Source organism: Miniopterus schreibersii (assembly GCF_964146895.1).
Source record: "Miniopterus schreibersii genome assembly, chromosome: 5".
Lineage (NCBI taxonomy): Eukaryota > Metazoa > Chordata > Mammalia > Chiroptera > Miniopteridae > Miniopterus > Miniopterus schreibersii.
This window is the reverse complement of record NC_138106.1, coordinates 89,085,962-89,098,891: the sequence shown is the minus strand read 5'-3', so window position 1 is coordinate 89,098,891 and position 12,930 is coordinate 89,085,962. Positions and strand designations below refer to the sequence as shown.

Sequence of the window (12,930 nt, the reverse complement as noted above, 5' to 3'; positions counted from 1 at the left end):
CAGGTGCCACGTGCCCTTGGCGAGCGGCCCGAGCCGCGCCTCCCCAGTCGGGCGCTCCGACCGCTGGGCTCCCGCGAGGGCGTCGGCGCCTGGCGCCCGCCCCTCCCTGCGCCCGTGGGCGCCTGTTCCCGGCCGCTCCCTGCGCCCGTGGGCGCCTGGTGCCCGCCCCTCTCTGCGCCCGTGGGCGCCTGTTCCCGGCCGCTCCCTGCGCCCGTGGGCGCCTGGTGCCCGCCCCTCTCTGCGCCCGTGGGCGCCTGTTCCCGGCCGCCCTGCCCGCCCGCGCCTCCGGGCTGCCCAGCCGTGGGCAGCAGAGTCGTTTTCAGAGCGCCGAGCACTGCCACACACGCTCACCTCTGGGAACCTAATGTCTTACTCTCTCTCTAGTGTTTTCAGATCTTAAGTGTTTTGCCAGATTTGGAACCAAATGATGCCGAAAGAGAGAGCACATCTCCCCCTTCCGCTGGCCGCCCTTCCCATTTTCCTTTCGCGCGGTCACATCGCATCTTGGGCCTCTTCCGAGCTCCTTTCTCACCCTGTTCCCTCAGGAATTTGGTCAAACTAGAAAACAAATGGCCTTTATTGAAACACATTTTATATTTAAGTGAGTGTTACAATTGCTGGAAAATTCTCCTAATGGAATGGGTGTCAGCGGAAAACATGCTGGTTGTTCTCTCTCCTGCTCCCGCTGTTCCTAATCAGAGCTCTGATGCTATTCTCGTAAATTCCGAACCTGTTCCATGTTTTCAAGTCTGTGTGTTTCTATAGCATGTACTTCTAGTAGGCAGACCAAATTTATAATGTAATATGGCCACTAGGAAAAATAAAGAATATTGGAATATTATTTATTTCCTTATACTTCAAGAAAATGAATACACATCAAAGATTTTATTTAACTTATTAAGGGAACCAAGGAGATATTACAGCAGGTTCAGGTCTCCCTGCATTTTTGTTTGTAACACAGTGACCTTCGGGAATTTGAATTCTCTTTTTTAGAGAACAATACCCACTTACGTGTGCAAGTTCTGTTACTATGTGGTCCCTTCCTCACCTTTTCTGGAAATGTCACCTTAGTCTTAGAAAAAATATCTCTATCTCTTAGGTTGGATTGTTTTCCAGTGAGGCTTCAACCAACTTGGGAAGGAAAATCAGGAGAAACCAGTTATACTATTTTTCTTAAGTCAAGTTTACTTTATTCTAAAAAGTATTTAGTAAGTACTTTTTATTACTGGTGATACATTACAAGATTACAAGAGCTTACAATTTGGTTGGAGACAAAGGGCTCAAATGCATAAGAATTTATATCTATAAATAAATTGTGTTGTGTGTGTGTATGTGTGTGTGTGTAGGTAAGTAATGTACTTGTTCATCCATCAGATTCTTACTGTAAGCAGGGCACTGTGCTGGGTCCTGGGCCGGGTTGGGGAAGAGATTTGTACACGTTACAGTTTTTGCCCTTTAAAGGGAACTTACGCTATGGTTGGCAAAGAAAGTACATAAAATGCCAAGTATAAGTATATAATGGTGTATAAGCATTATTGGGAGCTCAAACAAGGGATGGCTTATTAACAGCTGGCACAGCGAAGGTTAGCCTGTGCTGAAGGAAGTGGGCTAAACGTGGGATTTCAGAGGACAAGTAAGATCTAGACAAAAAATATTGCAGATGGAGCCAGACTGTTGATGAAACCATTTCTTCTCTTTCCCTTAATTTTAAGTGTAGGCAAAACTATATTTATACTTCTATTAATGGAATGCAGGAAACCTAGGTGTTTTGTCACAGATTTGCCACGAATAAGCTGTGTAATCTGGGACAGGCAAGACTTTTAAGGTAAGAAAGGATCTGAAAAAATTCTAGCCAGTTGTGATTCTAGGTGAACCCTTCAGTGCTTTGGATATCTTCAACTATAAAATTAGAATAATTATTTTTTTAATTTTGCTGTGTTACTATGAGATTCTATAATATAAACTTAAGTTGTCATCATAGTTACATTTCAGATGCCTGAACTAGGTTGGCAGATTCAAGAGATGCGTTCTTTAAAATTCACTTTTACACTGAAACCTTTACTTATTTTAGATTGAAAACTGTAACTATGCAGTGGAGCTTGGGAAGAATAAGGCCAAGTTCTCCCTGGTGGGCATTGCTGGGCAGGACCTAAACGAAGGGAACGCCACGCTGACGCTGGCCCTGGTGTGGCAGCTCATGAGGAGGTAAAGGCTGGGATGTCTGTAGCAACGCTGAGAGTTTCCTTCAGCAAGTCCTTTGAACTAAGATTTTAGTTCCTTTTGAAGAATTACAAACAGGAGAAATATACTACAAAAATATTAATTTTTAAATGATTTACTGTTGAAATATATTCTTTGTAAATAATTCTTTGAAAAAGTGGATAGATCTCTAGAAACAATCACTGTTCTTAATGTCTCTTAAAAACTACTTTGTATTCAGTTGTTTTAATTTTTTTAAATACCATATAGTAGTTTTTGTTTCTGATTCCTGAGCTTTATAACTTTGGATTGTAACTAAGTGTAAATACCAGACTAAAATTAGAAATATTTGTTAGAACTGAAATATTTCTTAAATATTTCTCTAAATATTGATATAAATATTGATATCAATGGTGTGGGAGTAAATTTCACCCCTTTCAGTCTCAAATATACATCTTTTCTATTACAGGTACACATTGAATGTGTTATCAGATCTTGGAGAAGGTGAAAAAGTCAGTGATGACATTATAATTAAATGGGTCAATCAGACTCTTAAAAGTGCAAACAAAAACACTTCTATTTCCAGCTTCAAGGTAATCAAAAGCTATTTAAAATTTTTTTGGTGAAAAATTATGTTTAGGAAGAAATTTTTATTGGGAGTTACATTGGTTTAGGTTCAGAATTACATTACTGTTATATCTCAAGAACACAATTTGTGAGCTTAGGCATACTAATTATTTGGCATGTGTAAGCCAAAAATGTACAGTTTGAATTTTTATATTTTCGATTGCTTGTCCTATTGAGTGTAAATGCAGGTTAATGCTATCAGACTCCGATCATCTAATCTTAAGAAAGAAATAGAATAGAGCGGAAGAATCCAGTTGTCAGGTGAAAGAGGAAGCTGAAAGGCCGTTGTTCATACAGGACCTGCAATGTCTTGTGCTCCCTAGCAGCAGTCTCAGAACTGTTCTGACATCATTTCCAAGGCCTAACAGAGCCAGCCAAACGATTCAAGTGGCAAGTGAGAAAACTGGTAGGAAAAAACAATCTTGTCATGTGGCTTCATAATGGCACTTACCGCTCACTCCCAGGCATTTGTGGACGATTCATAAAGCACTTAAGGTGTGATTTGCACATACGTGTCCGCTAATTTTCTTGCATTTCCATTGTTTCGCTTTTGCATGCAAGCTGATGTTAGCTACATCTAAGCATGTCTGCTTGGCACATTCATTCAGTGAGTGTTGTGTTTGTGATGTTGTTATAAGTGAAAAATCAGCAATTTGTATTTTTTTGGTGAAATAAAAACAGATGACTCCCTGAGTTCTCCTAAGAGTTAGCTGCCCATCTTGATTCTCTTCTTTGCCTCTGCTCTATTTGTTTAACAACATCTTAGAGCAGGAGAAATGTTAGAAGTTGATAAGTTCAGTCTTCTCATCTTGACCCAAACTGAGCCCCAGAGTGGTTCGATTCCCGGTCAGGGCACATGCCCGGGTGTGGGCTCCATCCCCAGTTGGGGGCGTGCAGGAGGCAGCTGATCAATGAGTCTCATCATTGATGTTTCTCTCTCTCCCTCTCCCTTCCTCTCTGAAATCAATAAAGATACATATTTTTAAAAATATTAATTTGGCCCTCAGTGTTCACCATTTATTTGAGAGATAAATTTGTAAAACTGCAAAGGTAATGACACTACAGAGTAAATGATAAAATCCAAAGAATTAATGCAACTATTATTATGGATAAATCTAATTGATCGTTTCCAACTGAATGGTCAGTGAAAAGTGATGGAGAAAGCTGGATTTTATTTGAGCACCATGGAGAGGAGGGATTTGAATTGGTGGAGAACCAGAGGGGTGTAACAACCTAGAAGGGGTCCATCTTGAATAAAGGCAAACCCCAGAAGGTCCGGAGAAATAGTTTGGCTCCAGAGGATGGTTCCTAAGGGACATAGTGCAAGATATAGCCTGGGTTAATATTGTGGAGGAGTCTGGCCTTAATAAAGGATATTGGTAAGGGCAGTGATGTAAGAAAAGTGACTGTTTTAGGAATGCTGTTCTGAAGGTGGTGAGCAGATGGTTTAAATCCAAGGACAGTGCATAAGAAACTGAAGCTGAACTCAGGGTATGAAGTGAAGGTTCTGGAGTTAGGGGTCGGCTCCGAGAATGTTAAGAATGAATAGTTATTTGCCGTTGTAAAAGAACAGGTATGAATTGGGCTTCTTGATTTAGGGAAGCACAGAAGAGCAAGAGGAATTAAAACTCTTGATTTGGGGGCCTGGGTAAATGGAAAACAAATGATTACAAAAATGGGGATGTCATGAGGTGCAGCTGCCTTCTGGAAAAGAAGCTGAATTCTGTTTTAAGCTTGTTAATTTGAGGTAATTTTTAGGAAGTGAGGAGTTGAATGAAAGGAGGTAATAAAACTGGGAATAGAGACGTGGCGATCAGTTGAATAAAAGAGAGAGTTGAAAAATGGAAAAAAAAGAAAAAAAAAGAAAAATGGGTGTGCACAAATGCTTTATGGGAAGAGAATTCACTGAGAAAAGTAGACTTGAGAGCATGGTTTTACTTAAAACGGAGGTGGCAGAAACATACTGCAGAGGTGCTGGGCATTTAGCAGGTGCTTGATATTAAAATTCTAGAGTCGAAGTGGTTAAGAAATGTGGCAGCGAATGCTGAAAATAGTCGGGGGGGGGGGGGAAGCATTTCCAGCTGTAGAAGGCATTATATTTGAAAGCTATAAGTGGTACTAATAAGAACCACAATTAAAGCAGTGCTATACCTGGAAATGTCAGAAAAGACAAATTTATCCCTTTTTGTTGCCAAGTAATTTCCCCTCACCAAGAATATAAGGAGGTGATATATCAGCCAATAATAATAACCATCCTCCTAATTGCCATTTATTGAGTCCTATGTGTCACTATGCTGAGCACTTTACACATTACTGTTTCTTTTTTCCCTCAACTCTATATAAACGAAAAGGTGAGCGTTAGAAAGTTAGCTAACCTGTCTGCTGTCACAGCCGGCGTGTCTGATGCAGGATTAAAGTCAAGCTGTGGGGTCTGTGGCCTGGGCCTGCCTTCGGCTCAGCCACTTAGCTGCGTGGTGTTTGCTCATTCATTCCCTAAGCACGGGGGCGGGCAGAGTAGGTTTGCTGTTGCACTGTGATGTTCTTTTGAGTTAATAAAGCTTTTGTAATAATCATAACCTTCTCTCTTCTTCTGTACAAACAACTGTACACCTACTTTTGCCCACCCCTATATTCAGAGCTTACCATCTGTCAGGTGCTTTGCTGGTCACTGTGGCCACGTAATGCCTTCAAAGGGCTCACTGCTCGGGCAAGGAGGCAGAGAAGGAACCTGGAATCCTGTGGGTGTCATTAATACTGTGGAAATCAGCTAAGTAAAGCAGGGAGCCCATGAGAAGGGCACGTGTCTTATGGAAGCCTTGGTGGTTTATACTAGCAGCTAATGGCCATCTCGTGATGAATAAAGCTGAATTTACTTCTTGCTTACCACTTAGTATATGTGTGACCTTGGGCAAATTTTTAATTTCTCTATGCCTTAGTTTTCCCATATTTAAAATGGAGATATTAGTAGTATCTATCTTCTGAGTTTGTTATCAAACTAAACAAGTTAACAAATGTAAAGTGCTCAGTGGTACCTGGCACATATCAAGGGCTTCGTAAATGGGGCTGGCTGAGCTACCGGTACCCCCGGCATACAAAGGGATCACATTGGGGAAGGTGCCCGTTGAGCTCTTTAGGGAATCCTGGCAGCCACAACATTTCCCCCCCACTTTTATTTTCAAAAATGACGGGAAGAACAATGGGCCAGCATGTTCTAATAGGAGTGTGAATCAAATTAAGAAAAAAAGATGGTATAATTCATTATCTTGAAAATCAAGCTGAGCTCTAGGCTAATTGTCTTTAAGATTCTGCAAGTTATTTTTGTTTAAGTAATTTATTTATGATTAAGTTAAGGAACATGGAAAGAAAAATGATGAAATTATATTTATATACCAAACTATGGGTTTTACTATAACCCCTCCTTCCTTTGCAAAAGTAAAATGTTTTTCACCGATAATATACAAATCAGAGGAGTTGGAAGATCGGTCTGTTTTCTTGAAAATAAGGCAATAAGGAATCCGATATAATCTTCAAAAGTTAAATTTTCATTCAACCCAATAAAACTTTTTCCTAAGGTGAATCATAGGGAAATGTGTGGGAAAACCCTTGCTTCCTATATCTAAGTGAGGAAATATTTACGATACCACAAAGGGTGTAAAGGCTCAGCCATGAGATGAAGGCGATCTGAGGACCTGACGTATGGCGTGGTGGCTCTAGTTAACGCTGTGTCGTGTACCGAAAACTTGCTGAGCGCAGAACTTACCCGTTTTCTTCGCGTGCGCGAGGCGATGGCCGTGTGAGCTACCGGGGGCCCCACAGTGCGGGGCGGCGGGCGCACCCTCGTCGGCTCTACCCAGGGAACTGAAACGCAAACCAGAGCAAGTGAGCGGAGCAGGTTTCCCCGAACTTAAGAAACCCTCACAGAGGCGTCAATAAGTAATCAACAGATAGCACAATTAAGCCACTTTTCTATTTTTTGAATCACCACAGAAATACTATAAAAAGCAAGCACATGGATATTATAAATGTATTATAGAATTACATAAATGTTAAGTTAATTTTAGCAAGTATAAAGGTGTACATCTAGAAAGCTTATTAGGAATTTAGGTTCCTAGCCCCATCTAGAGACTCATTAATTTGAGTATAAAGATAGGTTTTTGCGTTTAACAAGCACCTCAGATGACATTCATGTAGGTGGTTTGCAGACTGACTACCCATTGAAAAAACAGGCATGAGAATTTTTCAGAAATAGAGAAAATGCCAAAAACCATATCCCAATTACCAGCATGAGATAGACTGAAGGGCCCTAATTATTTTTACCCTCTCCTTCACCCCCACGAATGTTTCATATAATGAACATTCCTGAAAATGAAGAATATAAACTAACTTTTCTAAAGTTAATAAATGCCTTGGCTCATAGGTCATGTGCCAAGAGAGCAGTCTGTTATTCTAATTTCAACAGGCTTCACATTGTTTTATCAAACATTTAGTAAGAATGACATTTGGCTACGAACTGTGCTGGATGCTTTCACTTATATAATCTTAATATTCCCCGGAATCTTGTGACATTTCCATTGTAGTAATTAGGAAAGAATACTTTTGACTTCAGGTAACAGAAACCCAATTTAAAGTGGTTTAAACGAAAAGAAAAGGCACGGAACAGTAGCAGAAGTCCAGAGGTATAGGGTAGATTCAGGGTTGGTTGGGCCAGTCACTGAAGAGTGTCGTTCAGGACTCAGGCTTTGTCCAGCTCCGCTTTGCCATCAAGTGCCAACCTCACCCGAAAGCTGGCTCTCCTCCTGGTCATGGGATTGTTCCCGTTGCAGTTTTACTTCCCATTCACAGCCAGGAGAAGGGCTTGCTGGCTTTCCATCTCTTTCTAAACAATAAGGGCCTCACAGTAAGTTGAATTAGGCCCAAATCAGATCAAATCAATGTGGCTTACACTCTATTTGGCTTAGACTAGTGTTTTTCAAACATTTTTTTCATTATTTGTCACCCCAGGAGTCTTTTTAGACATTTTCTTCCTAAGCGCCCCTCCCCATGAAATTTTAGTAACTTAGATATTACTGAATGTCTGCTTTATACATAAAAGAGTAACTTGATCAGCCCAACCTCAGAATGCGTGGCCTAGACTAATTCAGGACAGCCCTGGGACTGTGGATGGGGTCAGCTTTCCTTGGAGTACATGTCCAGCGTGGGAGGTGTGGATACAGCAAAAGGTGATTTCCATTAGGGCGCAGAAAGTAGTAAGGAGTGGGTTCTGGAGAGGCAACCAACAGCGGCCACTCTGCAGGCTGACAGAACAGATCATTTGTTCAAATACTGGCGAGTGGTAAAATCAACTCAGACCAGAATTTCTAACCTCGGCTGCAATGCTCTGTCCACTAAAATTTAGCTGCCCATTTGTAGTTGGTCTTAGAGGTGGCTTCAGAAATGGAGAGAACCTTGGAGTGGGGCAGTTATGGGTCCAAACAGTGACTGTACTCACTGGTTGTGTGAAAAATTCACTAGAGCTCTCAGAACTTTATATTCTTCTTCTGGAAAAGAGAGGTTATAATTTCTTTAACACCAGATTTACAAGGATTAAATAAACCGAACATGTAAAACAACAAGAAAAGTGCCTTTGTAAATGTTGGTTCCTTCCCACTATCATTTTTCTTTCTGAAAAATACTAAGTGAAGGCTTAGGAATCCATGGTCTAAAAAATATATTACTAGAATTTTCAAAACTATTCATTTAAAAATCATCTTCTCCCTTTCAAAACTTGTTTATTTTTTACAGAATGAATACTGTGGTTAGCATACTTTAGTAATTGTCACACCCGAAACCTCAGGTATGGTGACAACTGTCTACACTGTAAGCTCTGTAAAGATGGAAGGAAAAGTGTATTGTCAATGGTTTGTGATGTGTGCTGGTTACAGAGAAGCTGAATGTTAAGTGTAAGGAAAATTTATAAATTGCCTTCAGTTTTGTGGTTATGACCTTCTGGTCTGATATGAATGTTCATCTGTTCCTCATTTTCTAGGACAAATCTATTAGCACTAGTTTACCTGTCCTGGATTTAATAGATGCCATTGCACCAAATGCAGTTCGTCAAGAAATGGTAAAGAGAGAAGACTTCTCTGACGAGGACAAGCTGAACAACGCTAAGTAAGCTTTTATTGTTTATATTAGAACATAGTGGCCCTTTAATTTCTTAAATCCAAACAGGCAAGGTTACTATGTCCTTAAAATTCACATTTTTAAGTAGAACTTGTAGGGAATGTGATTTAAATACTCATAAACTTAACCTTTTTGTAAAGTTAAATCTTACAAAAACATTTCATTCTTTTGTTAACATATATTAAGTGAAAACACAGTAGATAACAAATACCAAGATATTTTTCTTGTCTTTTCAAGATACGCCATTTCAGTTGCTCGAAAGATCGGTGCCCGGATATACGCCTTACCTGATGACCTGGTAGAAGTGAAACCGAAGATGGTCATGACGGTGTTTGCATGCTTGATGGGAAAGGGGCTGAACAGAATAAAATAAACATTTAATACGATTTTCTGCCACGTTAAACACATGGAATTGCCTCACAGTTTACAGAATTCTGAAATGTAGTGGGTATAAAACCAGAGATTATCTATATGCTCAAAACAGTTGTAAAATTCACTAATGAATTCATTATCCTGTTCATACTAGTTAGAGTTTGTCGACCTCTTTGGATAACAATTACTTTACTAGTAGATACTGGTAATAGAATGTGTTCATCATCACGCTGATATTTCATGATTATTTTCATTTCCTGAAGGTCTGATTGGAACAAGACTAATTTATTCTTTTTCATGGTTCAAAAAGAGATCAATACAAATTTTTTTGCAAGTCCTACTGTGAAATGTATTTTGATTTGTGTGTGTGTTAATTTTGATCATAAATGCATTCAAAATCATAGTCCAGTTTAATCACTTTGTTTTTCCCCTTCTATGTGCAGTGGTCTAAACTCTAACTTTTTTGTAAATTTCTATATTGTCTAAAACTTTTAAGTGACAAGTATTGTTCTAGTAACATTAAATTTTTTACATATGAGAACTAATTCCTGAGTAACCCCTAAAGTTCATTCTCTTATGTAAGAAGCCAGAGCTCTTTACTTAAAACTTAATTTTAACTGAATTGATACTTTATATATGCTAGTTTAGTAATGACAGGCAGCATATATATGTTGGTAGGATGGTATTAGAGAACTGTGTGTATATATATTTTGCATCTGAATTACATGGTTTTTCTTAAATGGTATGTACAATTGGTAAGTCAGCCAACCATTAAGTATTTATTGTGCCCCACTGTGTGTACTTTTCAGTTTGTAGATATTTGGTACATGAAAAGTTCTTTTAGAAATATTCATTTTTGATGTGCATATGGTTATTTTTGATTGACTTCTTCCAAATACTTATAGCCAAACATTGGCTAGAGAATTTCAGGACATGTTGACCCTATAATGTTAGCTTCATGTTACAGATGCTAATTTTGATCTATACTGAAGCCCTAAATAATTTAGAACATGCCCACTGAATTTCTTTAGCAGAAAGTAACACAAAGCTGCTATTTGACATGGAGCATTTTCACGTGTTTTCCACAGCCTCCTACAAGTTGGCAATGTTTGGCTAATGCTTGTAACTTAGGAACAGCTAAGCTTGAGACCTATTTTTGTCTGAATTTTTAGGAGTAGAGAGATTCTTTGATAACAACTGAATTCAGAAATCTACTTTCTTCATCTCCCACTGTTAGTGCCAGTGAAACTGCTGTGCAACAAAAATGCTGTCACTTTATGTCAGTGTGAATGACAAGTGTAACTTTCCTTTATACCGTTGATTAAAATTTACATGTTGGTAAGAGTGAGACTGCTCATGTGTTTATAATTTTTAACTGAAATTATCAACAGGTGGAACTATGAAGTATATTCTTGTACAAGATAGATTTATGTTCCTTTTATATTTTGAAGATTGTTTTCTTATATGACAAAGATATGTTCTTACTCTTTTGTGAGATTTAAGTGATGTTTCCCCCTTTGATCTTTTTCACTGTTATATTTACTAAATTATCTGATTTACATGAAATTTAGCACTTTAGCATGTTCTTTTTCTCACAAAGTATATTTAATAAAAATTCTGTGTATGTACAGATGTGTCAGTATTTATTTTATTTAAAGAAAAATATACAACCTTGAAAATTAATCTATCATAAGATTATTTTCCAGAAAAGAGAAACTAAAATTACTAAAACAAAATTCCTAATTACTAGTTAGTAAAACTAATTGCTAAACTAATTATTAAGACAAAAAAAGTTTATTAGATTATTTTTGGGGAGTGAGGTAGTTCTGTGGTTATCTTTTAACATGAAGAAATTTAGTAAACACTAGTTGCATATTACTACAAGTTTAGTTTGTACTGAAGTGATTCTAGTGAATCAACCAATTCAATAACATAAATTAGTCATTTATGATCCTGGTATGACATTAGACACACGAGATTCAGTCAAGAAAAATATAGACAAAGTTTCCTGACCTCATGAATCTTATATCCTAGTGAAGAGAGACAGCTGATAAACAAATGTGAATTTTAGATAATGACACAATGGGAGAAATAAAATGATAATGTGATAGAGACTGACTTGGGAACTGGGATGAACATTATTTTAGTTTTAGTTGTCAAGGAAGGTCTTTTCAAGGATGTGTATTCAGACAATATGAATGAGAGGCGGAGCTGGGCGATAAGTGTTCAGCACAGAAAACATGCAAAGGCTCTGAAGCAGGAAGAGTCTTGTAGGAATTTAGGAAAAGAAATAGGCAAATGTGGCCTAGGAGTAGTCAGGGCGAGGTGCAGGGTCTGGAGATGTAGATGGGGCCTATTCTACTTACAGGACTAGTTCTGAATCTGGATTTTCTCCCCTGGAGTTCAGATGGCTCTCCTTCTGAGCCTGTGGATTGGTGAGTTGCTCTGAGTAATGTGCTACTTCTGAATCTTGCATTCCATTGTTCATTAAAACCCCATCCTTGGTCTCCATATTACAGACCAAAATAAACATCACATAGGGGATGTTAATACATCCCCACTTTATGCTAGCTAAAGAATGCACCAAAGAGAAAATGGTCTGCATCCGAGATGATCCCAAGACTTCTGAGGAGCAGGATGCAGTTGCAATTCTGCCTTACTTTGAAGGAAGAAAAGCCCTCTGATACTTTGGAATGCCTGGTAGGTCTGTCCGCTAAAGCAGGCTGGAATTCCCCTGAACCTAAGAAATTAACCCAGCCTCTGTGGAAATCACCTAAACCCAGAAGCTTGAATAGATCTAAAAATGTATGTATAGTTTTGAGCCATCTGAATTTTTACTCTCAAACACTCGAACTGTTAGATGAGTTGTAGTTAGAGCGGTTCTGTGACTGAGTAAATTTTACTGTGTAGCCCGGCAGGCAAGGCTCAGCAGTTGAGCACTGACCTAGGATCCAGGAGATCATGGTTCAGTTCCCAGTCACCTAGGATCCAGGAGATCATGGTTCAGTTCCCAGTTACCTAGGATCCAGGAGGTCATGGTTCAGTTCCCAGTCACCTAGGATCCAGGAGGTCATGGTTCAGTACCCAGTCACCTAGGATCCAGGAGGTCATGGTTCAGTTCCCAGTCACCTAGGATCCAGGAGGTCATGGTTCAGTTCCCAGTCACCTAGGATCCAGGAGGTCATGGTTCAGTTCCCAGTCACCTAGGATCCAGGAGGTCATGGTTCAGTTCCCAGTCACCTAGGATCCAGGAGGTCATGGTTCAGTTCCCAGTTACCTAGGACCCAGGAGGTCATGGTTCAGTTCCCAGTTACCTAGGATCCAGGAGGTCATGGTTTAATTCCCAGTCAGGGCACATGCCCAGATTGCAGGCTTCATCCCCAGCAGGGGGCCTGCAGGCAGCTGATCAATGACTCTCATCGTTGATGTTTCTATCTCTCTCTCCCTCTCCCTTCCTCTCTCTGAAATCAATAAAAACATATTAATAATAAAAAATATATGGTATAATTTTTTTTTTTTACTGTGTAAGCTCACACACATAAGCCCAAACATGTACCATTGTGTTCACTG

The 12,930-nt window shown here is 39.4% G+C and overlaps 1 protein-coding gene across 2 annotated transcripts in view; it reads left to right on the top strand.

The window, feature by feature from the left end:
• Positions 1-10,989, top strand: part of PLS1 (plastin 1) — a 104,692-nt gene extending 93,703 nt beyond the window's left edge. For both annotated transcript variants that reach the window (XM_081139297.1, XM_081139298.1), the window contains exons 13-16: positions 2,072-2,205; positions 2,669-2,792; positions 8,852-8,976; positions 9,226-10,989. In XM_081139297.1, the coding sequence (XP_080995423.1) occupies positions 2,072-2,205; positions 2,669-2,792; positions 8,852-8,976; positions 9,226-9,361 (519 nt within the window). In that variant the 3' untranslated portion in view covers positions 9,362-10,989. The remainder of the gene's footprint in view (positions 1-2,071; positions 2,206-2,668; positions 2,793-8,851; positions 8,977-9,225) is intronic.
• The last annotated feature ends 1,941 nt before the right edge of the window (positions 10,990-12,930 follow it).